At 55.3% G+C, this 27,244-nt stretch overlaps 1 protein-coding gene across 1 annotated transcript in view; it reads left to right on the top strand.

Moving 5' to 3' along the window:
- The window catches only part of PTPRN2 (protein tyrosine phosphatase receptor type N2), a 730,665-nt gene that overhangs the window by 461,748 nt on the left and 241,673 nt on the right, over positions 1-27,244 (top strand). The window contains 1 exon segment of the mRNA XM_047695171.1: positions 24,435-24,499. Within this exon segment, the coding sequence (XP_047551127.1) occupies positions 24,435-24,499 (65 nt within the window).

Here is a 27,244-nt window from a genome sequence, read left to right as displayed (position 1 = left end):
GCTCCAGAAATCAAAGACCAGTGTCTTCTCTCACCTTTTCCTTTCTTCATCGACACCCTCGGGTTCCCCAGTGCCCAGGAGACAGGAGACCCTGTGTCACCCTCCACAGTCTTCTTGGGCTCCACTCACTGGCTCGTGACTGGCCCAAGTTCACAATGTCACTTCTGTTAAGGGGCCTGCACAATGGCCTTCCCAGAACCAGGCTCTGCCCTGAGGTCACAAAAGTCCCAGGATGTCCTCCTGCAAGGTGCCTGGGTGAGTTCTGAAGAGTGACACTGAAGAATGACAACCCAGCAAGCGAGGTTGGCGCGGGTGAGGGAGGTGGGAGGACCACACAAGAGGCAGAGGTGGGTGGAGAGACCCCAGAGGGAACAGGAGCATGGGGCATGTGAGGAAAGCCACGAGGCAGGGCAGGGCGGCGCCCCTACAGGGTGAGGCGGGGTGTGTCGGGGGGGTATGTGCAGGGTCTCTGGGGACTTGTACACAGGGCTTCATGTGACCGGCTTTGCGTTGTAGACACTGCCTCCCCCTCCCCGGCCTCCGGCGTCCACGTGGGAGGAGAGGCAGATGGGTGACCAGGGAGCTGCTGGAGGGGCCCTCAGGAGTCTCTGCCGATGACTGGGTGTGCTGAGCTGGGGCAGCATGTGGCCAACAGGTTCCAGTTCGGGAAGTCGCGTGGACGGCGGTGATACCCACAGAGTGCACAGTCTCGCGTGCTGGGTCCTCAACAAGAGGAGCTAAGCCCAGGGACTCTCAGCATGTTTTTAAGTGACCTGAGGCAGAAGAGCTTTCCTCTGCCCATGGACTTGCACACAGGAGGGTAGTCGGGGCTGTGGTAAAGCCCCGCCTTGACGAGAAGCTTCTCTGTGGGAGAAGATGTGGGGGCTTTGGCGCTGGGGATTACGTCCGCATTCACTTTGTCTTGTTGCTCGTTGGCACTTACTTTAGGAACAGGCTCGCTTGTGGGTTACAAACCCCACGTCTCGGCCGTGTCGGCTCACATTGTAAGGGTAACTGAGCAGCTCTAATGGAAGAAAAATAGGTACTAATGGATATAGACCCTAGTAACTCCCAGTTGATCCTGATTTAGAAAGTAATTAGTAAGACGTAACTACGTTCCTATGATGTTCCAATCAAAGTGTCCACCCTGCAAAAAACAAATGAACAGAAAAACCCAAAATGTGTGAAGAAGCAGGAAAATGTGATCCAGATTGGAAAAAAGAGAAAGAAAAGGGAGTGGTCGTTAGACACAGACCCTGGACTTTAACACAGCTACTGTGAGTACGCCTGAGAACGTCGGAGGAAAATGCAATCACGTGATTGGGCACACAGCGACCTGAGCAGAAAACCAGACACACAGAAGACCACAGCAAGGGCTCAGGAAAGAAACGCACGTGTCAGGTGGAAAGTTCATGGCTTGGACTTGACGGCCAAGGAAAGGATTGGCAAACTGGGCATCAGACTGACACCGCCAGCCTGAGGATCCAAGGAAAATATCGGGAAATAAAGAGAGCCTAAGTGAGCTGAGGAGAGTCGAGCAGACTCACGTGCATGTCACGGGATCTCAGGGACCAGACAGAGAAGAACCAATAGGCAGCCTGCCCCCGGTGGGGAAGAGGAAGCCCAGCGAACCCCGAGCCAGATGACCACCGAGAGAGCAGTCTGAGACCATCCAAGTCAGGCTGCCACTTCCCTCCCAGCATGCGCGCCCAGGCCACGCAGCCAGGCCTCTGCTCTCGGACGGTTGGTGCCACTTGTCTTCTGCCTCTGGGGCTCCACGTCAGAAGCACTGTGGTGCTGGGACTCCCGGAACCAGAGTTCCAGACACCAGTGCAGACAGCTGTCACCCACCCACCGGCAGACAGGGCGCACGAGCTCCAGGGGCGCCGGCAGAGAACATCCTTTCCAGGGGTGAGAAGCGGGAGAAGAGCCCTTGAAATCTGGTGCGGGTGTTCATTGGTGTTGAGGGCACATGACCCCAGCACACCTGCCCTAAGGCGGCTACTCAGAGACCCCGTGACTGGGGCCAGGCCCGTAATGGGGGAAGGGGGATCAAATCGGGTGATTTCTCAAGCCCCTTCCTGCTCTCAGTGTTTATATTGAGGCGTCACTGTCTCCCGTGGTTCCGTGTGAGGCCATGGATCTAAAGCTCTTCTGTGGTCGCTGGCGCATGTGATCAAGGTGGGTTTCTCCTCCTCGGCTGGCTGGGGCTGCGGTAGCAGAGGGACCGTAAGTACACAGACGCACAGATGATGTAAATCAGACCCATTCGTTGGTGCCGGCACATCCTCGCGAGCTGGAAGGCATCCGTACCAGTGCACCCAGGGACAGTGCGCATCCCGGAGATCAGGACAAAACCCCAAAACAGTTTGCAGGGCAGTGGGGCTCTCGCTCTGGGAGAAGAGGCTGTAGAACCATGCCGAGCAAGAGCTCTGTGGACATCCCTGGTCAGAACGCTGCCAGTGCCTGCCTGCTCCTCCCCCTTTCCCTTTCCTCAGTATCATCCTGTGTTTTCCCAGCTGTTCCAGGCCGTGCCAGCAGCTGCCGGCTCCTCTCCGACAGCTCTCTGGTGCTGACCAGAAGCTCTGGCTTCGCCCAGGGAAGGTGCCAGAAAAGCAGGACCTCAGTGCCCCGCCCCAGGGGTCAGAATCTGCATTTTCACAAGGTCCCAGGCAGTTCCTGTACGCTTGACAGTTGGAGAAGCACCCCTCCCGGACCACAAGGCACCTCCTGGTTTCTGCCTCCCCCAGCCAGGCAGGGCTTGCCTCCAGCGGCAGGGACCTGAGGCAGATCGGCCGCGGGAGAGCGTGGAGCCCGGCTGGCTGGGACCCGTGGTGGGCTGCTCCGACAGTGTGGGCACAGCGCATGTGGGCACGCGGGCTCTGAAGGATTCTGGGCTCTGGAGGAGATTTAAGCTACTGCGGCGAGGGGCTCACCACAACTGCCTTCGCTCTATATTAACTCTCGCATCTGCCTTTTGGGACTCTGGCTGCAAGGCTTTGCCGCCTAAAAATGGAATGATATATGTTAATCACGCAGAGTGGGCGAGCTGGACAGTGAGCCGTGGAGTGGCGAGTTCCCGCTCGGCAGGACAGGCCTCGAGCCCACTGGGGCAGACGGCCTCCTGCCTAGCATCCCTGGAATAGGCCCGGGCGTCATCTTCTCTGTGAGCTCCTGGTTGGAAGCCTCCACTCAGGTAAGCAGGCAGCTGCCTGGGGTCCAGCTCTGCTCCGAGCCCAAGCCTGGGGCCTCTGCGGGGACGTGCGGGTTCCAGGAGTCGGGTCATGTCCAGGAGGAGGAGCTGCCCCTGCCAGAGCCAGGATTACTCCTGATGATGCTTCAGCCCAGAACTGCTCCTTCTAACTACCAAGGAAATGCAGGGTCAGGACTGTAGTCCACCCTCCAGGGAGAGCCCCCAAAGGAAGCCCCCGGGATCCTCCCAAACACCCCTGTTCTCTCCTTGTCCTGCAGTGGGGGGGTCCTGTGTGAGGCCCTGTAACCCCCACCCCCAGAGGCGGGAAACGCTCAAGACCGTGGTCACCGTTGGACCCTCCCGAGGTCCCTCCCCTTCCAGTGCAACCTTTGTGATGGGGTCCCCAGACTCGCCGGCCACCCGCCATAGCAGGTCGGGGGAGGGGCTGCTCAGGAGCTCCCGGAGCTGAAAGCCGTGTTCGGACGGTGTTCCGAAAAGGGGAGGGTTCACGGTAGCCCTTGGAATCCCCTCTCGCTGGTGTGTTTGGGTCAGCAGATCTGTCTCTCGGGCCCGTTGGCTGGAGTCGCCGCTCCGTGTTCCTGCTGCTCATCTGCTGGGTGAAGGATGGGCTGTGAGACCTCGGAAGTTTGATGCTCATTGACTTTGCCTCCAAAATGGGCAGGACCTTCAGAGGGCACTTTCTGGCCCGTTTTGGACCAGCTGGCACAGGTGGAAGGATGTGGATAATGTTCTCTGCCTTTTTTCCCACCAAGTGTGCTCAAGTCTCCCACACTCCACCTGTTGTAAAGGATCTTGGCTCTGCGTGGATGTCCTGTGGCCCGGGGAGGTCCAGCCCCAGGTTCGGAGGGTCCCTGAAATGCAACCTTGTCCCTGAAATGCAACCTTGTCCTGCCCAGATACACCCGGTCTGGGCAGCAGCGGGCCTAGTGGCCGGCGCCTCCCGCCACCACCTGGGCCGGCTTGCAAGTGGATTCCCAGGACTCACCTGGTGGGGCTCCTCTGCGTGAGACGCCGTCCCCGGGGGAGCTGCTCTACTGCTGGGCCCCTGACAGCGTTAGGGTCACACGAAAAGCCCAGAATGGTGTATTTATAGACCTGCATGGAAACACACACACACAGTTTAGGCTAAATTTCACGTTAGACCCTGGTCACTAATAAATGCGTTCGCCTAAGTAAACGGTCTCTGGAGTCTTTATTGGAAGGGAGGGGCTCGTTAGCTGCGGGGGGAGGCACCCACGGGGACGGCTGCTCCCAGAGCAGGCTTGGGATGCTGACTTCGTTCGGAAGCACACGTGCCTTTTGCTCTGGATTGGTGAATAGGTTTGTAAGCGGACGACCGCGGGGCTTAGCCGTGTTGTCTGTGACTCCGTGAAGCAGTCCTGACGCCCTGAAGACGTTTTCCCAACTCGTGTGACTTCAGCGCACTGCCAAGGACGTGACGCGGCCCCTCCTGAGGAGCTGCGGAGACCCTTGCCTCCTGTGGAAGGGGAAGAACGTAACCTCGGCACAAACGCGGCTCCCGCTCCCCCCGCAGAGAAAGCGTGCGCTGGACAGTGGTCAGAGCAAACGCGCTTGCGGCTTTGTCCTCAGCAATCTTGCCTAGACCGCTGCTTGGCGGGGACCCAGGCCTCTGTGCGGGGGTCCCGTCTCTACTTCCCGGGTAGCCCCGTGCCGCGGGGTCAGGGCCCGACCCCCCGCTGGGCTCTCGGAGCACGCGCCTGCGGGCAGACCTCCGCTTTCCTCCTTGCTGGGCCTCAGGGTCGAGGTGTGGGCCCCGTGAGGCAGCAGAGAGAGCAGCCTGAGCCGTGCCCTTCCGCGGCTCACTCCTCCTCTGCCTTGTCTCCTGGTTTTTAAAAACCAAAACCCAGAACACCAGTCGGCCGTGTGGGGAACAGTCATCGCTCTTCTAACTCCCACTGACCGTTCCTCCGTAGTAGTAATCTTTGTGCCGGAGGGTCCCCTTCCCTGAAGCTCGCCGGGCCTCCGAGCATCTACCCAGAGGCTTCTGAACCTCAGACAGGAACAACTGAATCGTAACCTTCGATTTTTGCTTTTTAAATAGGAACAAGTTTTCCTACTTTTTAAATAGGTTTTATTTTTAGAGTAGCTTTGGGTTTGCAGAAACATCAAGTAGAAAGTAGGGAGTCCTCGCGCCGGCCCACAGTCCCCCAGGGGTCGTGTGTTTCGTGGCTGTGGGACATTTGTTACCCTTGTGAGCCGATGGTGACACGTGATCACTGACAAACGTCCGTGGCCAACGTGAGGGTCGGTCTCGGTGTTGTTCTGTGGGTTTTAATAGCTGCTTCGGGACCTGCGTCCACCATTACAGTGATGCTGCCCTGCGGGTCCTCAAAGCTCTCCTGTCCTCCCCGCCCTCCCCCGACCTTGGGGGACCCTGAATGTTTCGGACTCCGTGGTCCAGCCCTTTCCGGGGTATGAGCTGGACTCCCACAGCATGACGTCTTTCACTTGGGAATGTGCATGGAAGGTTCCTCCACGTCTCTTCACGGCTCTTGACTCGCCCTCTTTTCACCCCGGATAATGTCCGATCGTCTGGATGGAGCACGGTTTGTTCATCCGCCTCCTGAAGGAGTCTCGTTGCTTACAAGTTTTGACAATTACGAATAAACCATATGTACAACGGAGTAGCGCGCGGCCATCAGAAAGGACGGACACCCAGCGTTAGCACTGACACAGACGGGACTGGAGGGGACGATGCTGAGTGACGTAAGTCAAGCAGAGAAAGTCAGTTATCACATGGTTTCACCTACTTTGGATCGTAAGGAATAGCACGGACGACATTAGATGGAGCAGAAACGTGAATCGGAGGAAATTTGAAGTGGGGGAGATGAACCATGAGAGACTGTGGACTCCGGGGAAAAAACTGGGGGTTTCAGAGGGGAGGGGGTGGGGGGATGGGTCGGCCCAGTGGTGGGTATTCAGGAGGACACGGACTGCATGGAGCTCTGGGTGTTATCCGCAAACAGAGAATCTCAGAACGCGCCGTCACACAGTAATGACGGACGGTGACTAACGTAACGCAGTAGTAATGCAGCTGCTCTAGGCACCCACGTGCAGGCGCTTGTGAGCGTGTCTGTTTGCAGCTCCTGTGAGTAAACACCAAGGAGGCTGCTGCTGGGACAGCCACGCAAGCGTGTCTGGGTTTGTCAGGAGCTCCGGTCTGGGCTCCATCCCCAGCAGCGACGTGTGACCATCCCTGCTTCTCCGTGTCCTCAGCAGCACTTGCGCTGGGTTTGGGCCATTCGGACCCGTGTGCGCTTGTGCTGGGGGCCGCATTCGGCATACTGACCCGAGAGTGTGCAGGTCTTGAGCTGCTGTGGGAGGGCACCGGCCGCCAGCATGGGGGAGGCAGCTGCTTCCTTTGGCATCTGAGCCTCAACTTTGGGACATGAACCCACGGGGTCATTTTGATTGAAGATGCCATGTCAGTACCCCCACCCCGAGGGAGCTCAGTCACCAGAGCTCTTACTACGCACAGATCCAGGACAGGGGTGCGGTGTGGGAAGGAGGGCGGTCGACCGCCCCAGCTCACCAGTGGCAGGAGACGGAGCGCAGGCTGGCGAGCACCTCCCATCTGCAAGGTAGCTGCGGGGAGATCACTCATCTTTGGGGCTCAGCTCCGAGTGATTACTTGGAAAAGGTCCAGGCAAAGCAGAGCAGGAACTAGGTTTTCCCGAAGCACCGTGACCCTGGCTGCGGGCAGGTTGTCACAGTAAGAGGCACGGATGCAGCTCAAAGAAACCGCTGCTTTTCTCATCCCGGTAGCGCTGTCTCCTTACATTTGCGCTTTGCTGATGACGCGCTGGGAGCGGGCCCGCTGTGCGCCTTTGTTGGTGACACGTCTGTTCAGATCAGGAGCCCATTTTTACTTGTACGTTTTGCATGATTTGTGTTTTGTGTACGTGCAGGTTCTCTGTCAGCTGTGTCCTCTGCAAACCCCTCCCCACTGCTAGTTTGCTTGTCCGTGTCTTCTGCACAGCACTTTTTAACTGCAGCAAAGTCCCACTTGTCAAGATTTTCTTTTACGGATCCCACTTTCAAACATTCCCCCCTCAAGTCTCAGAGCATCGCATTCCACTTGTGGGTTCACCCGTGGATGCGCTCTTGTGGAAACTGTGTGGTCCGCGTCCCGCTTTGTTGTCTGCATGGGGACGTCTAGTCGCTGCAGGACCATCCGCCGGAAGACCATCCTCCCCCCAGAACTCGTCTCGGCCCCTCTGTCCGAGCTATTCATGTGACTGACTCAACTTCTGACTCAGCAAGACGACGCGATGAAATGGGTATTTTGCTCGAGAGGTTTTGGAAGTTCCAAACCTTTCAGCTCCTGAATATTCAAAGGACAGAGGAAACGGGCAGGACCCCGAACCGCCCTCAGTCCACCATGGTCACAAACGCCCCTGGCATGGACCTTTCACACCCTGTAGCTCGCTCCCTTGTCCAGGGGCCTGCATGTGCCCACGGGGTCACAGACCCCTCCGAGCTCCGGATGAACTCGGCACCGTCATGGTCAGACTCCTGCTTTTCCTGAAGAAGACTGACTGTTTGTCCTTTTTCTTCATAGTTACCTACTCAGACTCTTTCTTCAGTCTTCGCTGGTTTGTGATTTGTGTTTTCTTTACTTATAGTCAAATTCCTCAAGAGTTCTGGACATTTATACATAAGTAATATTATTAGCTTGTAACTCTGAAATTTTCACCATCCTTTGGTTGTGTTTTCTTTTTCATTATTAATTTTTGGTAACTTTAGGGTTGGAGGTGTCATATTTTTCTCTGTATTTGACTTCTACTAAGAGTTCATGAGTTTTTTGTCTAAAATATTGTTCTTGGATTTATTCACCAATCCTAGTCTTTTATAGTTTATTAATGATATTTTTTCTTCTTATTTCTGTTCCTTCCCTTGAGTTCTGACACCTTAATTTGAACTCCGAGTTTTGTCCACTCGTTTCTTAAGTAACAGTGAACACTGCTACCCACACCTATCATGCTGCGAGCTTTGGTTACCTCCCACAGTTCAGATTAAAGCTTTCATACATTGTCTGCCGAGTACTTTGAAATCATAGTTTTGATTTTTTTCTTTAACCTAAGAGTCATTGAAAAATGTATTTTTCAGTACCCAACTGATTGGATGTTTATCTTCTGCAGTTACTAATTTTTAATTTTATTAGATCACTTACGTAAGTTTGACCACTTGGACCTCGCGAAGGTCTCCTCTGAGGCCCGACACCTGATCGATGTATTCTTGTTTCTTCACCGTGGAGTCTGAACAGTTGGACTGAGCTGTGTTCCTGTGTCTCCCACATGGGCTGGGAAGACCAGGGTCCAGTCCATCTGCCACTTGTTAGTTGTGTGACTTCAGGGAAGGTACGTCTGCCCTGAAGTAAGCTCAGTCTTCCTCACTTGTGCGCGTGTCTCCTGGGGCACTTCGTGTAAGGCAGTGAACGTGCTGGTCACCGTCCTCAGAATGAGAGCAGCCTTGCACACTGACTGCCATGGGGTTTTCCGTCTCTCAGACCATGGGAGGCACGTTGGTTCTTCTTTACTAATTTCAGCATTTTGTTTTATTTCTTGGCACACACACTGTACCTTCCTTCTGGATTATTTTAAACATTAATTATCCAATTACCTTACTTATTTCACTTAAAAATAACTTCATAATTCTATATTGTCTTGATGTTAACATCATGGCACTTCTTTTATTTCTGTTTATGTTTATCATATTTTCCCTACTTCTTAAATTTGTAGTATCTCTGACCTGATTTGTTTTAGATGTGTTTCTTGTAGATAATACTTTTGACTTAAGTGAGAGAGTTTGTCCTGGGAGTAAAATTTAACCTGTTTACATTTATTGTCATAACTACACATGTTTTTAATTCATCATCTTGTTTCCTGCTCTGCACGTTCTCTGTGTCCTTTCTGTTTCTTGTAGTGTCTGTCTTTAGCCGTGTAGATCATGGAACATGTACTCACTTTTGTAAGCCCTTCAGACGTTGCAAGTGTAGTTTGGATCCGTGTGTTCTAACTGCGAACTTCAAGAGGAAAGGAATTCTGTCATCCTAGACGGCACCTGAGGATATCTGCCTCCTCCACACTTTGTAATGTGGAGGTCGAGGTCAGCCTTGTGTTTGCCATGATCGAAGGGTGTCTTTACCAGAGTCTGTGCTAACAGGTTTGGGGAGAGGTCTAATGAAACTCAGAACCTAACACTACCACAGGGCATTTGCAAACAAGACTCTTTGGGGGCAGGTCCCAGACCTTGTGCCTGAAGAGTGTCAGAAAACATGTTGATGAGGGGATGTGGCTATTTATCCCAGTACCTTTTAATAATAATAATAATAAAACCTTCATCAGATCTCACTGAGATTTGCATTGGGAAAACCAATTACACAGTGAAATTGGTGGAAAATCTTATTATGATGAGCACCTAGCCTCAGCTCTACCTGCTTACTTTAACGTCTAGAGATAAATGAGAAGGAGATAAATTTCCATTTTTGCAAAGCACCATGGTCCCTCTCAACCCCGTCATTTTTATTGAACATAGAAGTTTGCCAGGACCCACGCACTGAAAATTGCTGAAGATAAACATTGTATTTTAAATTACTGAAGGCAACAGGCAGACTGGAAAAAATCATTTGAACAAATTGAAAACTGAAATGTTGATATCAGATATTAAATTAATGTAAGTGAGATTGAAACAATATCTAATTAAAATAATTTGAAAAATGACTTGGAAATTGAAGCTGACATTAGCTTTTACCAGCCTGTCATTATTATTACCGTGTGGCTAAGCTGTATTTTCACAGAAGCCCTGCCTGCTCCCGGGAGACTTTGCAAGAGACCGACAGAGGAAAGTCATTTATTTATTCTGTTATGGCTGGAACACAAGGGCTAAGGGAGCTTTCTTGGGGACCCAAGGCATGGTGTTGGACAAATCGACCTTCCAGTTTCTAGGGAGAAAATGTATTCCAGACCCTCTGCTCCAGTGGGGACATTTGGGGCTGGGAAGTGTTCGGTGCCTTTAGTCAATATGGAGCATTAAAAGGAAAAGAAAACCCCAACTCTGGAATGGCAAAGAGAAAGATACAGAAACGTCCTTGCTGTGGTGGCCCCCAGCAGGTGGACAGATAGGTGGTCACGGCTCCTGGGCCAGGTCAGCTCGGGGACGTGGGACGTGCGGGCAGGTGGACAGACGTGTGGTCGTGGCTACTCAGCCGGGCCCCTCGGGGACGTGGGACGTGCAGGCAGGTGGACAGATGTGTGGTTGTGGCTCCTCAGCTGGGCCCCTCAGGGATGTGGGACATGTGGGCAGGTGGACAGCTGTGGTCGTGGTTCCTGGGCTGGGTCAGCTCAGGAATGTGGGATGAGCGTGCCCAGGAGCAATGCGGCCAGCCGGCCGAACGTCTGTCCCACCGTGCCGTCGCACCTCCTGAACGCAGGTGTGACAGCACTGGTGACTTCCTTTCCTGCTGCTCCAATGTCTGCTTCCAGAACTGTCCTCATATCTCTGTTTCATGAATTAAAGATCATTATGGGAGAGGCGTGTCACATGGAACTGCGTGCTCGTTCATGACCCACGGTAGAGTGAGGCAGGAAGGGGCCTCGAGCTCAAGTCCGGGCTTGGCTTCCTACAGCCAGGTTGAGAACGTGACAGCCCCGGGCAGAGCCCACCCCTTGGAGGAGATGAGCCTGCTCGTGTGAGATGTGCACACTCCAGGGTGTGGGCTCCAGACCCAGCAACGTGCCTGGGAGCGTCGGAGACAAACGGGGTGCAAGGGAAGTGCAGACGGTGGGCGGGGACAGACCCACGTCCCCCTTCACGGCCCTCAGCAGACAGGGTGTTGTTATTCCCTTTTCCTGTTCACGGTCCGAGCAAGAGCTCCTACACAAATCACAAAGAACTTTGGTCTGACAGTTTCATACACATGTATTCACAGTTATGTTGAGTGTAATTTAAAATTGCCAGATTATCTAATGTTTTACACACTTCCGAGTTAGTTTCCCACAAGGTTTTGCTCAAACCTGCATTAAAGTAGTTATTGTTCCCTAAGCGGATGGTTGAGGATGGGGGGCCGTCAGGCAGTTGCTGGGGTGTCCCTGTTTCCATCCATGCACTGGAAGAACAGATACGGGACTGACTCCGGATCAGAAAACACCCCAGAATGCTGACCGTGAAGACATAGGTGCCATTTTAATCATGTCAGGTGCCCGGCAACACTCAGATTCTTGGAGATCCTAAACCAAGGGAACGATACCACCTTCTGCCGGGACCAGCTCAGAATGGTTAGGAAGCCACAGCAACCCCGCCTGCCCTCTGTCTGACCTGGAGGGCGTGAGGTTGCAGTGCTGCCACCAGGTCCGACCCCCGGCGTAGTCTGGGGGAAGCTCAAGCTTTTGTTCCAAGTGGCCTGGAGTCGGCTCCCAGGTTCCCAGGAGAAGGACATGCAAGGACTCCCACAGTTAAAATACCAAGAAGCAGGAGTCCAGGATCAGAGGTTTTGGAACATGCCAGGGAACAAGATGCTGTCAGCAAAGTAAACTGAAAGAAGGAACAAAATTGAATGTCAGAGGGTGTGACTAGTAGACACAGAACATAAACTGAATGTGTTTTCGTCATTGAAAGAAATACAAGAGGGAGATACAACGAGTCCTAAAAATAACCAAAAAATGTTTTATGGTTTTTGTTTTTTAAGGTTTTATTCATTGGCAGAGAGAGGCACAGTGAGAGAGGGCACACAGCAGGGAGAGCGGGAGAGGGAGAAGCAGGCTTCCTGCTGAGCAGGGAGCCCGATGCGGGGCTCGATCCCAGGACCCCAGGACCATGACCTGAGCCAAAGGTAGAGGCCTAACGACTGAGCCACCCAGGCACCTCCACAAAAAACGTTTTTAAAACAATAGATTTTTTAAAAAATGAAAGACATAATAGAAATTCTAAACTCTGGAGGTGAGTTTAGTGACAAGTAATGTTGAAGAGGGAACCAGAACCAATAAATGGAACCGAGAAATTATCGAAATGCAGTTGAGAGAGAAAGAAAAGGAAAATTCAGAAAGGTAAGTGCACATTTAATGTGAATTCCAGACGGGGAGGGGAGTCGGCGGAGGCCGTATTTGAGGCGCGTCGGTGCTGATGGAAGACACCCATCCCCAGATTCGAGAACTGTGTGGGAGTGAAAAGCCTTCGGCCTCTAGAGCCGTAGCAGTGAAACCACGGGAAAGCGAAGAGGACCCTCCCAGCTGCCGAGCAGTGGAGACGGCGTCCGGACAGAGGGGCTGCTTCTGAGAGCACATCCTCGCGCTGCTGAGGCAGAAAACGCTGTCGGCCAGAGCTGTGCCAGGAGAGGCTGTCTTCCAGCAATGACGGCTAAAAAGAAAGAAAAGAGGAAAGGGAAGAATCACTGAATGAAGAAGCTTCCAAAATAGTGAGAACTTGTCCCCGGCAGATCCTCATTTGATTTTAAAAGATTTTCCACAGACAAAAGGAAGTGATCCCATAAGGAAGACCTGAGATGCGGAAGGAATGAGGTGCGGAGAAGACAGGAAATGAGAGCCTCCAACTAAATGCAGTAAGTGGAGGAGAATAACAGTGTCCCGCCAGGCCGGAGACCGGACGGACTCAAACAGCCAGTCAAAACCAGTATTTTCACAGAGGTGACCACGACTGGGTGACTGTGTTCTGAGGTGAGAGTTCCTGTAATTTTGGGAAGAAAGCACAGAGCTTTATTAATTAATGGGACTTTGTGGGCGTGAATAGTAAAGTCTCTGGGAGCCACTAAGAATGAGAAATCCAGGATATAACTTCCAGGCATGAAGACATCATAGGATGCTAGAAATAAATTCATATTGGTCAGAAATCACACGAACTATCAGTGAATTAAAGTTCCAATTAAAACTGGAGATGTGTAGACAGGCAAACAGACAAGTAAGTTTACAAAAGATGTAGATAAAAGGACTAGATGCATTTGTAAGGTACATTTGTATATATTGCTAAGAAAAAGCAAATATTAACCAAAAACTATTGCTCTACTCTACTGAATGCAGATAAAACAGACTTCAAGAAGAAAGGAGGGTCGCTATGTTATGACAGGATTTTTGAAAATCACAAACCCATGCCCTGAGAAAATAGCCTAAATGTATCTGAACGAAACTGGATAGAACTACAAGGAGAAATAGTCAAACTCACACAGTAACTGAGAAATCAAGCCAAAAAGCCAGAAGGGCCCTGAAGATCTCAGCTACATGGCAGGGAGTGCGGAGCCGGGAGCAGGTGGAGAGCGGTGTTCCCGGCGAGTGGGGCTCCGGTGCCCCTTCACGCACCCAGAACATCTGTGAGAATCAGCATTCCACAAACCACACTCTCGGCAACACCATCACTGACAGAAATGACTAAAAGAAGAACCTCACTCATGAGTCTGGGAAATTCTTAATGTTTTCTAAAAAGCAGTCAGTGGGTCCAATAAATTCAGAATGGAACTGCACAGTCATGGGATATCGGACGGTAAGTCTGTACCTGCGATTTGCCCTGAGACAGGATAGTTAGGAGACATTTATTGCCTTGACTGTTCGTATTAGAAAAGAAACAAGACGTGAAGATAATTAAGTAAGTGTTAAATTCAAGAATTCAGAAGAAGAACAAACCCAAACACAGTAGAAGGCAGGACAAACCCACACATACATGCAGACGCAAACGGCAAACCCAACAGACCAAGGGGGAAGCAAAGCAAAAGTTTTCCTCTTGGAAAAAACAGAGTTGGAAACTGTGTGTCACCAACGATCGGGATAAAAGTGAGAAGAGACAGAAATAATGCTGGGAATGAGGGAGGCGTGTCCTCGGAACAGTAACGAGGGTGTCGCAAGCAGTGTTGGGAGGTACGTTTAGGAAGTTAGAGCACAGGGCCGGTGTGGAGCCTGGAAAACCACAGCGGTCCGAGGACGGAGGAAGAAATGGAACTAGCAGTTGAACGTCTTCCTGCAAAGAGCGTGCCGGCCCACACACCGTGCAGAAGCCGCTGTCCACACCCAAGCTAACCCAGCGCCGTGCGGTCGCCCCACGCGCTCCACGCCCCAGACGGCAGCCCAGGACCCGAGCCCCAGGAAGACACTGCCGGGAAGAGAAGTTAGAGACCGACTTCCCACGGGAGCCCAGACGCACAAACTGAGCCAAATGCAAGGGACGAAATCTAGCACTTTGTTTTTAAAATACATCCTGAACAATTCTAGTTCTGTCCTTATAGAGTTAATGTAACTGAGCACATTAGTAATTCAAGAAGAACAATCAGTTTTCTTGATAGATTTTGAATTAAAAAATGTAACATTTGTTCATAATAAAATTGCTTAAAAGTAGGACAGGGTCCTTAACTTGATTAAAAAAAACAACCACCACCATCTACAGAAATGTCTTCCTTCACAGTGAAACACTGAAAATACTCCTTTTCGTGGCAGACATACACCGAGGAGGCCGTGGGAGGGCCCGGCCGCCGTGTGGGAGAGAAAAAGGAAGAGGTTTCATCGGAAAGGGAGAAAAGCTCGTAACCATTTACAGGCAGCTCCATTATTTATTCGACACACAACGGAAAATCCAGATAAATTGCTAGTATTCGACGAGAGGCTGCTACGTATGAAATCATGGAAAAGTTAATTGCATTTCTATACTTTTAAAAAAAGCTTAGAAAATGCAGTTTTTAAAAAATGGTCATCATTTACCATTTTAAATAATAAGGTGCCAGGAATCAATATTTATTTAAATGTATGAGACTTTTGTGAAGAAAATTATAAAACGGTCAGAAGATGTGAAGGAAGATGGAAGTCTGTGGTGAGGTTCACAACGTCAGGGGGTGAGAAGGATGATGACTCTCCCAAACCCGCAGATTCAACAAAATTTTCACAAAAATCCCAGCAGATTTGTTTTTTTTTTTTTTAATTTCTATATTGATTTGGCAACTTGATGAGCTGATTCTAGTGTCCTTGCTAGGAGGTGTGGAGAGCGAGAGCGGCCAGGCGCCCGCGGAAGGAGCGAGGATCTGCCTCCGTCTGAGGTTGCAGAGGCCCCGGGGACAGCGGGCGGTGGGTGCCTGGGGACGAGGACGCAGGACCTGAGGGGGGACCCACCTTCCTGAGGATCTGATGGGGTTGGCCTTGCAAATCAGAGGGAAGGGTGGCCTTTTCAGCAAATTATCCTGGGAAGACTGGGTGTTCAGTCAGGGAAAAACTTTCCTCACGCACAAAATCCGTTCCTGGGCTGACGTGGGAAAGCAAAACGTAAATCTCTTAGAAGAACGTAGAGAATGACAACTTTACGATCTCAGAATAGAGGAGAGTTTTTGAATAAGGTACCCAAAGTGCACACCCTAAAGAAAATGATAAATTAGAGTGTATCAGAACTAGGATATTTATGGGGGCGCCTGGGTGGCTCTGTCAGGTGGGCGTCTGCCCTCGGCTCAGGTCGTGATCCCAGGGTCCCAGGGTTGAGCCCCACATGGGGCTCCCTGCTCAGCGGGGAGCCTGCTTCTCCCTCTGCCTCTGTCCCTCCCCCAGCTCATGCTCCCTCTCTCTCTCAAATAAATAAATAAAACCTTCAAAGAAACTACTGGGAAATTTATAAAGCCAAACCCCAAGCCGAGATAAACTAGCGAGAACCTATGCAACGGACAAAGTGTTAGCGTGCGGGGCATTTAGAGAAATCCCGCAAAGCGATAAGGAAAAGTCAAATAATCCAACAGAAAAATGGGCAGAAAGCACAAACACGAATTTTGTGTGGGAGGACGCATGAATGGTGCGTGACACCCAGGAAGACACTGACCAGAGGTCAAAGGAAAGCACCGTGAGGCAGGCACTGACCCCCAGGCTGCTGCATAAGTCTGGCACACGGAGGGTGTCTGGAGCCACGCAGACCTTTACAGCCTGAGCAAAGGAGTGGGAATGGGTGCCGTCACCGTGGGACGTGTGTGTTCCAGCGACTCCACCAAGAAAAGTCTGTCGTGTGCTGGAGACGTGGGCGAGAATGCTCCCGGTGGCCCCAGGTGGGAGCTGGTGTGAAAAGAGGAAGGAACCACGGGGTTGTCCATTGGATCGGGTGCTTCAGGGGTCATAGATGATGGTGTTCCGGACGCCCGCAGTGCAGCCCCGGAGCAGGGAGAACACACAGACCACATTGCGAAACCTCCCGGGACCCGGGACCGACAGCGACCAAAGCTGGTGGGAGGGAACCGATGTGTTGTCACCCACCCTTGTGGCATTCAAACCAGCAAAAGTGGGCAACAGACATGTGCGGAAAAGTCTCTAGAAAAGGAAGCTCTGAACCCAGAATTCCAGGGAGGGAGGTCTGATGGGCAAGATGGTCAGGGAGCACGAAGGCTGCGCTGGACTCTCAGGCTCTGGTTCTTCCCCAGGACGTTGCTGTCATGGGCCTCAGAACCAACGTGTGTTTTATAAGTATTCATTGGTCTCTAATATTTAATTAAACATAAATAGAAAACATTGATATTTTTGAATTACAGATCAACAAGTAACATTTCCAACTATCAAGAGAAGGTCATCAAGGGGCGACTGCGAGATCCGCAGCAGGGTCCGGGGGCCTGTTCAGCAAAACGATGTCTGCTGCTCATGCACAAGCGAATGTGCACCTCCTTTCTCTGCGGAAACACGTCTGAGCAAGGCTTGGGCTGTTTGTGCGGAAACGAGCATCGCTGCGTTGCTCCCGCTGTCTGTGGCGGCCTGTGTTCACGCGGGAGGGGCATAGTGGAAGAGTTGGCTCTGGTACAGGGCTGTCTGGGGCCGGGCATCAGCCTCGGGCTGTCTGGGGGTCAGGCATCGGCCTCGGGCACAGTGACACAGACCCTGGCTGTCCCTTTCCTCCTCCTGAAACAGGTGACTCCCAGCTCCCTTTGCCCAGCGCCTCTGGACACCGGGGAGGCCGAGAGAGGGCCCGTTTCCAGCCAAGGACAGGACAGGCAGTGCGCACTCCCCTTCTGTTTTTCCCCTTAGAATTAAGCCTCAAGTGGTTTCTCTGTCGTAGGTAATTGCCAGGACATCAGTTCTGTTCCACGGTCATTTTGGCTCTGCCTGACAGTTAGCAAAAATAAATATCCAAATATTGTGGCAACAAATTATGTTCAGATGACTTGACTCGAAACAGTTACAATCCAAGCATCTTCCCGTGTTTCACGTTATGGCTTCCAGACTCGTGCGTTACCTGCCGGGCCATCGCGAGGGTCAAAGCGAGTGTCCATGCCCACCGTCATCCAGGAGCGCTGGACGGTTAACGTGCTCGTTCGCTCTGACACCAACAGCCCAGTTCTGTGTGGCCGCAAGGAAGACGGGAGGGTGGTGGTCTAGGGGCGCACAAGGACGCATCCGCCTCTGGACTCGGGCTTGAGCCAGCACTCATGGGATGGCAGGCCTCACCCATCAGAGATCTCCAGGAGGGCATCTCGGGGCCCTTCTTAGATTGACGCTTTGGTTACAAAACTAGCACGGGCCAGTGCCAGCGATACAGCGGTGACGTTCGGTCACAGTCACGGGGCACCACCACCACCAGGGACGGCCCTGATTCAGGTCAGCAGTCACGTGAGCGTTGGCAGGTCATCCCTGGTGTCCTCCTATGTGCCCGGTGCTGTCCTGGGCACCGGAGCTATCCTGCCATGGCTCACATCCCAGTGGGCGAGGCAGGAAGAAGGGCTAAGTGGGCAGTCCAGGCGAGGCCGCTGCTCACACTGGACAGACCAAAACCCACCCAGGAGAATGGTGAGTCCTGTGGGGCCTGGGCCCCCGGAGCAAGCAGCTCTTCAAAGACCTAAAGCAGGCTCGTACCCCAGGGGTGTTCAAGGACAGAAGGAGCCACAGTTGCCTGGAGTCAGATTGGGAAAGCTTTGCACCTGCCACATGGACCCTGTGTTGTTGGGACCCCGAGGTAGGGCTTTGCAGAGAGGAGAGACAGAATGACCTGCCTCCCCCTCCAGGCACCACGAGTCTTCTGTGCTGGCTGTCGAGGGATGGATGCTGGAGGGCCCCAAGGCACCGCCACACGGAGGCCCTACGCCAGGGTTTAGTATTTAAATGTCTGCCTCAAGTTAACGAGCCGTTAAAAAATCTGATCTTCGTACTCTGAATACATATATTCATAATGAAAAAAGTTTGTTTAAATATGCATAGAGCTATACTTTTACTTCTGAAAGTCAGCCAAGTAATACAGGACGGCTGCACGGAATTCTCATCATGCGTGTTTGGGGTTTCTTGTGGCACTGGCAGAGTTTGGTGAGTGATAACGACATGTGATTCTTGATTATCGCACATTTATTTACAAATGTCTTTGCTCCCCTTTTTTAGAAAATCGCTAATTATATTGTTTAATAAGATTTCATAAAATCTGTGTGTTTAGACGGAAATGATCCAAGTGTAAGCACACAGAGTATAAAATGAGAGGGTGTTTTTATGAAAAATACAAAGCACATAGGAAACCAAACATTAAAATTACGAATGTATTTTAAAAAAGGACATTTTTCTTTAGCAACACCCAAAATGGATGATTAAAGGTATACGACAAATGTAGTAATAGATAACGAAGCTTCAAATCAGAAATATTCGGAAGGAGGAGTTTGTAACTCTGTGTTTTGAAAATGTAATCCAGTCGTTGTCGTCGTGGTGAAGATAAACTCCTTCTGGCTTCAGGGGAGACGCCGTGCTGCGCGACTCGTGAGGTTCCATGAAGACGGCAGTGAGCCTAGTGCCCCCCGACCCAGGGCGTCTTGTTTGTGAAGGAGAAGGACCCTCTTCTCGAGGATGGGGCTTGCTGTGGAGCGGATCCGAGAGCGCGAGGGCATTCTCTCGGGGGGGCGAGGCCCAGCCTCCCGCCTGCTGCTCAGGTCGGAGTGACGCGGGACGCCCAATGAGCCATGGACACATGATTAGCCCAAAGAATCCTTTCAAGGCCCCGTGTCAGGACACGGCCTGTTTGCAGAGCCTGGTGAGCAGGAAGGGCTCTCGAGAAAGGGTCCCTTCACGCCCACGAGAAGGTTTGCAGCTCCACCCACGGAGCCCTGCAGGGCCTGTGCCTGCTCCTCCCTCCATGGCCCGTCGTGACATCTGCCCTCCCCCAGCCCCATGGCCCCCTGGCCGTACGCTCAGACCCCTTCCCCCACCACGGTGACCGTGACCGGTTTGCATATGGCTACCTGTGGGGGCCATGGCCCACCTCCCCATATTGACGGGGTTTCTCGGACCACCTGTCAGCCTCCGGCCGGGGCTCCCGACCTGTCACAGAAAGCCGCAGCTCCGTCGCTGTGAGAGTCTTACGCTCCTAGGGGTAAGGGGGGCACCGTGAGTGCCCCCCACAGGGACGTCCTCACCAGCTGGCCCTTCCCCATGGTCTGCGCTGTCCCCAGCCTGTCGGCGACACCCCCAGTGCCAGACGCCACCAGGCACACAGCACGTTGAAGGCTCTGAGAAGGCCAGCAGGTGTGTGTACGTGTGTTTGGCTGTGTCCAGCTCGGTCTCCTACTTTCTCCCCAAATACCTGTTACCGCGTGGAGAGTGGCTTATAGAAGCGGGCGCTCAGTGGCACCCTGCGGCAGGAGAGGGGTCAGGCCCACAGCTGCTGCCCCAGCCTCTGGCTGCTTCTTAGAAAAGGCCTGCGTGAGGAAAGAAGGAATGAGCAGGGACGGTTCCCATTTCCTTCGAATTCCTGCCTAAGAACAGGCTCTGCCCCAGCAGTCCGGGCGCGGTGTTATTTCTAGGGCGGGACTGGGTGGCTCAGGGGCCCCTGTCCCCGTAACACTTCTCTGCCCCCACCAAGGAAAGGAGGGTATGGACAAGGCAGCAGGGCCAGGGGCCGTGGCACCTGCTGCACGGGACAGACCCACTCCCCTCCCTCCCTGGCATGGGCTCCCACCGGGCGGGTTCCAAGCAGGGAGTCACCCCAAAGGAAAGTGCACAGCGACTGCCCAGCTGTGCTGCTTTTGGGGGCTGACCCAGGTGAAGGGGCCCAGCAGGCCCACTCTGAGGTCCCCGAATGACCTGGAGGGTTCTCTCCCTCTCACGGACGCCCCCCTGGGTATAACTGTGCAGCAGAGTGTGGGTGAGGTGCAGATCTGAGTCCCAGGAATAGTGGTTCCAGCTCTGCCAGCAGCCGGGCTCCTCCCACAGGACGGTGGGGCTCCCCAAACCGGGGGGCCGCGTCCCCACCTGCCTCGCCTGCCCCTGCTCCCCGTTCCCTCCCCGTGTTCCTGCTAATGGAGCTCGGCCACTCGCTGTCGGGGCCCCATTTAGATCACCGAAGGGACTGTGCACAGCCTTCCAGTTAAAGTGACAGGGCCAGAGAGAGAGGCAAATTCACCCCCACAGAAGCCTTGTGCTTAATTACAGGGAATCCTGCATAAATTGTCCAGTGCCAGGAATGATTCTGATAAATGAAAACACTAATTAAATAGGCTATTGTAGAATTTTGGGAACATTGTAGGGTTCTGCTTCTCCAGGTCATTTGCATATCCTCATCTAGTGAATTTAATTTTAAAGGACTTCTTTTTTGTGATTGGAAACCCTTTTTGTCTCCAGTGAAGATAAAAATGGGCTTTATACACCGTTCTCAGTGTTATTAAAGCCGCTTCTCCCAGGGTCTCTGCCTCCTGGCCCCACCAGCTCCACATCCGCACTGGTCCGTCGAAATGTCCCGCAGCAGACGTTCGACAGAGCACCTGGTAGGAGCAAAGCTTTTCTTCTCTTTAAAATGCCTTTTAGCCCAAGCCTGGAAATCATGGCAGCGTCAGCGCAGCATTCCCAGGAGGTGGCCTCCACGCAGACAGTGGTGTGGTGTGAACGGTGTGGCAGCCAGACAGACGGCCCGCGGGCCTGGGGGAGCCGTACGGGGGCCGGGCGAGGCCGGGGATCTTCCTGGTGCCGTCTGCCCTGTGGAGGGGATTCGGAAAGGAAGTGTACGTGGCCGGGGCCCCCTGGAGCGAATCTGGGAGAACGTGTGCGCCCCAGGATGGCGTGGAGGAGGGCCCAGGGGCCCAAAGACTGGCTCTGCCCTCACGCTGGGCCCCCGTGAGCAAACAAAGCAAGGAAGGGCCGTCCCCATGCGGACTCACATGGGGCTGCGCAGGGCTCGGTTTCTCCATCGTTTCCACCAGTAACGACAACAAAACAGAGAGGACGTGACCCCAAGCCTGAGAAGGGACAGAAGAGCAGAGGCCACAGGCACCATGGCCTCAGCTGCCACAGGGGCTGCGGACGGGGCAGGAAACCCCCCACGAGGCTCCTCGAAGAGCTGCAGGTAGGGCTTCTGGGACGCGGCGCTGCCGTAGGTCTCCGGCGAGTTCTCACGGGCAGGACACACGGCTCCGGGCTCTCTCCCAAGCACCATGGCCCACGGTAGCATTGAGGGGGACCCTGGAGCTGGGGCGGCGTCAGCAAGACCCCGGCGGCTCACATGGAAAACGAGGAAATGTGGACAGAGGAGCATCTGGGGGCGGAGTCCCGTCTTCTTGAACGAGGGCAGCGGGTACAGGTCGCAAGTGTTGATACCGCTCTGAAGCATGGTCCAACCACGGACGGTGCCTCGGTCTGTCCTCGTTGTGTGTGCACAGCCATGCGTGTGGAAGACGGTTGGAGGCCTGCGTATGGGGGGTGGCCGGCAGCCTGCCTCTGGCTGAAGGAGCTGGAGAGCGGAGGGACGGGCCGGATGTCGCGAGTGAATTCACACAGGACAGACATGACATCCTGAGGTGACAGCGGCGGGCCGCCTGCCTCTCTGGTCCATCACGAGTACACGGCTGGTGAGGCACGCTCAGAGACCTCCCAGACTTTCCCAAGGTCCCCCTGTCACCGTGATCCCACTGGGCCACACCAGGAGCAGTGTGGGCACGTCCAGAGCCCCTCTCGGTGGACCTGGGACATGTGGGGCCGCATCCTGCCTCGTGGGAGGTCCCCAACAGTGTGTCCGCTCACCAGGGCTGCCCCGCTTGCCGGCCGCCACACTGCTGGCACGCCGCCCAGTCGCACGCAGAGAGCACGGGGAGGACAGACAGACAATTTGGAGGACAGATGCTAATCCTCTCTTCGACGACTCTTCAATCTGGCTAATCCTGAGAATGAGCTGGGGATGGGGGACGGAAGCAGGTTTTTAGGAAATGCAGACTTCTGGGTCCACCTGTGCGTTTTCTGATTTGAAGCTCCAGAGAGACCAGGAAACAGCGGTTTTCCCTCCGCTAAGGGACGTCAAGTCGCACTGGGAGGCACTGTGGATAGAGCAGAGGACCCCAGGGAAGCAGCAGAGGGCGGACGTCATGCAGAGAGGACGGGGCATCCGCGTGGCTCGCAGAGCAAACGAGGCTCAGGCTGGGGGTTCGCGGACATGGTGGCACCGATGCAGAAGCCAGACCCTGACCCGGTCACTAGCACCTCGCTCGTGTTCGCCCCGAAGCCAGCGGAAGCCGTGTCAGTCCACACAGTGTGACGGTTTCTGGGCAGGTGGTGAGCCCACACAGCGCGGCCGGAAGACGAGTATGATGCCGGTGGGCAGCCCCGGGAGGGGCTCTGTGCCTCTTCCGCCAGCTGGGTCAGCAGTGTGTTTCCGGCGCAGGGAAAGGGCCTGCCCAAGGGCCTGGGGCTCTGAGGCGCCTGGGCCTGTAGGATGGGTCAGCTTGGCTGCGCGTGTCCGCCAGAGACACAAGGGAGGGCTTCTGCTCTGTGGGAGGGTCCGGCCTTCCCCTGCAGACCGGGGAGTGAGCAGGCGTTTGGGCAGAAAACACCAGCTTTCGGCCTCTGGCTCGTGGGGGGGACACGGGCCTGCGGGTCCATCCCTGGCCATCTGCCTTGTGCAGGACGCTCCGGTGGCACAAGCCGGGATGGTTTCCTTAAGGAGGGTCTTGGCAACATCCTCACTGCAGGGCGGCTGGAGAGCCCTGGGCTCCCGCCCCCACAGGAGGTTTGCAGACTCTGGGACTCCGCTGTCTGCGCCGCCGTGGCCAGGCTGTCTGGAGTGTTTGTCCCTGCTCAGGGGCAGTAAACGGAGAACTTTCTAAACTCCACCTCCATGTGCTTCCTGTCCCTCAACCTATCCGAGAGTTCGCTATAATCCCCCCAAAAGTAGCTCGCCATGCGGCAAGACGTTTCCTCTGTTCGCAGAAGGACATTGGAATCGATCACGTGGTACTCTGTCCCTTGAAGACTGTCCTCCTCCAGTCAGTGTTTCTGTTTGGGCCGCCGCCTCGCCCTGCCCTCCCCCTGCTCCTGCACGGCCCCATGAGGCTCAGAACCAGATGGGGCTGTGCGGGCCTCTGCCTCCCAGTGTGGGGATAACCACCTGCCTGTAAAAGGAACATGCGTTTGTCCAAGGGGAAACTTCCTACAGGACAACGGAAGGCCCCCAGGAGGGGCAGGTGGGTGTAACAGCATCTCACCCCACCCCTGCACCAGAGAGAGCCCCACCACCAGGTTAACGGGGCGGACGCGACAAGGGGAAGTGATCGATCTCTTGTTGGCGTCGGCATTAGCCACGGTGGCCGGGCGCTCCTCACACTCACGCTCTGCAGTCAAGTCTGTTTCTCCTGGTTTTTCATTTCCAAAGTGACATGGGCTCTGTCCAAAAGACCATTTCTACAGATTCGTGAGCCCAGACCAATTGCTTTGTGACGCAAGGTCTTCCCGACAAGGTCGGGGCCGGGGGCTTGCGGTGCTGGCGTCGGGATCCTGAGTGTTCACTTCCACCCGCTGATTATTTCTAGAGCTCGTGCCTCCTTGTCTGGCAGGGCGGCTCGTCCTCTGCCCGTCTGCGTCATGGTAGGTCAGGAACAGGGAGGACAGGACGAGGACAGCCCCCAGCCAGGCGCGCCCTCCAGGGTCCCCTCGTGAGCTCGGGACGCCAGTTAGTGGAACGTGTTTCCCAGCGAGGACGCACCGGGTGACCAGCAGAGCACTCGAAAATGACCCTACGTCTGCAGAGACGTCTGTGTGCGATGTCTCGTGTGGTTTTCGCGACGGTTGTGTTGGGCTCCCGGGGTGACGGTTGTAGAAGCCGAAGGCCGCGGGAAGGCCGGGCCCGTGCATCGCCCCTGGTGGGCAGCGTGGGCTGGCACTCAGGGCCCAGCTGCAGGCTGCTCACGGCCCAGCGCTGAACCAGGCCGGCCACACGCTGACTCGACGGGGCGTCTCTCGGTGGAGGAGGCCGAGGGAGTCCGGAGAAGGGCCCCCTGACCCTGTGCTTCTCTTCCCCACAGTTGACGGCAAGGACGAGCTGGAACAGGCGTCTGGACTGAAGATCGTGCGGGCCGGGAGCGGGTCGGTGAGTACCGGGGCGGCTGCCTCCGAGGCATGTGCGGCTGGCAGGGGCGGGGCAGGCCCAAGGACGGGCCACGGGACGCGACGCTGGTGTGCGCTGCCTCTGCAGTCGGAGTCCCGCATGTCGCTGAGAACGGCTGTCCTGGTTCGGGAAACATTGCCGTGCAGGGGACACAAGCTTCCCTCCTCAGAGGTCACATAACTGCTGAGCGTGTGGCACGAGCCCCCCCGGGGCGCCCTGTCCTTGGGGCCTCACAGGACGCCGTTTGGGTTGGCGTGCCGGGCACGCGGGGACACTCTGTGACGCGACCTCGTGAGGTGGCGGCTGTGCCCACCCGCGGCTGTGTCGGTGTCGAGAGAGGCACGTGACCAGGCCCTCCATGCGCCACTAAAGCTGGTGGTCACCCCTGGTGCCTGCGTGGCCCATCTTGGGGCAGTTTCGCGAACCGCAGGCAGAATAGCGCACGTGACTGCACGGCGGGGGTACGTGGCCACGTGAGGCCATGTAGACCCCGACGCCCCGCGCTGTGGTGGAGTTTCAGCGTCCCGGCCCTCACCGTTCCAGATGATTAGCTGGTGCGGGACAGCTTTCTCGTGAGTCCTCCTCGCTCCCAGAGGGGCGCCCTCCGCAGAGCCCCTCAGGGCCGAGCCACTCTCTTGGGGACCCCCTGGCAGCTGGGAGGTCTGGGTCTTGAAGGAAGAGCGTGTCTAACTGCCTGTTCCCGCAGACGGGCTCCTGAGCTGCTCGAGCGGCCGGCAGGCAGGAACAGCCTCAAGGGGAAAGCGGCCCAAGTCGCACGCTCGTGTTCCGGGGACCGGCGGGCGGAGGGCAGGGGGCACTGGACGAAACCTGTCAGCAAAGGCTCGCCAGGACCGAGACCCTCTCCCTGCCTGCAGGCCATGGCCGGGAGCACAGAGCGCGCATCCAGTGAGGCCATCCCGCTCTCAGCCCCGCCGCAGCCGGCAGTGGTCTCAGCAGGGAGTGAGCGGGGGCGGCCGGAGACACGCCGAAGCCTGGGGAAGGAGCAGTGGCCGGTGGCAGGAAGGGCCCTGAAGGGATAGAGAGTTGGAATCGTAATGGAAGTTTCTGGATGTGCTGCCCGTCTCGGGGCAGTGAAGGCGTGAAACCTCTCGTTCCTTTCCCACCATATCCTTGTCGGGTGGGAACCCCTTTCGGTGCCCGTTGTTTCCCCAGGAGGTGACCAGGGAGAGCGTCTGCACTGTGGCCAGCCAAGAAAGCTCCGGGGCCATGAGTCCTCTCTCCATGAGGGCCCATGGGCTTCATGGGGGCCGGCTGTGCTGCCCCGGGGGGAGGGGGGATGGCCATGTGGGCCAGGCAGGCTCTGCTGTGGGGTCGGCCCACGGAGATCCCAGAGCTCCTCTTCCTGAGGGAAGCACAGCCTCGGGCAGTTTCAGGAAAGCGGGGACAGGCATGGACTGAGCCTACAGGCTGGCTGCTAGACAGCGTGAGAGCAAACACGGTCGTCAGTGAAGCCAGTGCTGTAGCCCGTGGAGGAGGGGCTTCTCCGGCTCCGAGGGTCCTCGCCCCCCTCCCCCTCCCCCCAGGCTCTTGGCCAAACTCCACTCCGTCGGTCGTCGGTCCCCACCTCCCCTGGGCGGCTCGCCTGTTTGATGGCTCCGCCTCCGTGACTTGCCCGTCTGTGAGGGAACCGAGGGCCTGGTCTTCCTGTCTGTCCTCCTGTCCGTCCTCATGGTGCTGCTTCAGCCCGGGAAGAGATGTCCTCCCCTCCCTGTATGTCACCTTCTGCGATCTCCCCTCTGTTGCCAGACCAGGTGCCCGTAGTCTCCACCTCGCTGGGTCGCCTGGAAGGCGGAGGGGCCTGGGCCTCTGTGGTGGTCCTCACAGCCATCTGGGGCACCGTCCGGATGTCTGCTCCCCGACGAGCCGCTCTCCCAGGTTCTGCGCCCCCCACCAGCGGTGCGCGTGGTCCTCGTGCGGACACACGAGCCCACGCTGCACCCGCCCCACACCTGGGTTGTGTGAGGACTCAGACTCTGAGAGCAGCCGTAATAGCCCCCTCATGTCACGTCTTCATGTCTCTGTTGGTTTTGGAATCTGGAGATGACCCATCCTTCCCTTTGGTCTTGGTGTTGTGTGGTGTTGTGTGGTGCTGTGTGGTGCTGTGTGGTGCTGTGGGGCTGTGCTGTGTCCAGGGTCCATGTGCTACAGCGAGTGGCTCCTGCCCCGCTCCGTTCACCGCACCACACGTCATCCTACAGATCTGCGCTGGGCCCTCCTGTGCCTCAGGCACTGTGTAAGGACCTGTCACAGCCGGGCCCGGCTAGGCAAACCTGCCTCGTGGAGCTCCCCTTTCCTTGGAAGCCAGGGTCCCCTGAGAGGTGAGGCTCACCATCCCCTCTGAAGACAAAGGCTGCCGTCACCTCCACTGGGCTTTGTCTGAGGGGAGCAAACCAGCTCCGTCCCACATGATGACTTCTCTCCTAGGTCTGGAGCGCCTCACACCACCGTCCCCTCGTCCTCCTCTCTGTCCCAGCCCCCTGCCCTCCCTGATTTGAGGCTTTTGAGCTCATCCACCTTGAAGTCCGCTTCTCTCTTGAGCGACCATGTGCTCACCCCCACCTCTGTGGGCCTCCAGCAGAATCACCGCCTCTTCCATTCATTCCGCCGTCCCATCGGTCTACACACAGGGGAACGCGCGTGTTGTCAGGAACCTCATGCTTTAGTGCAAATGTCTGTCTGCTTCTGCGTGCTCCCCCTCCCCCGTTT

Source organism: Lutra lutra, chromosome 11 (genome assembly GCF_902655055.1).
Source record: "Lutra lutra chromosome 11, mLutLut1.2, whole genome shotgun sequence".
Lineage (NCBI taxonomy): Eukaryota > Metazoa > Chordata > Mammalia > Carnivora > Mustelidae > Lutra > Lutra lutra.
Note: the sequence above shows the minus strand (reverse complement) of the source record. Positions and strands in the feature narration are given on the sequence as shown.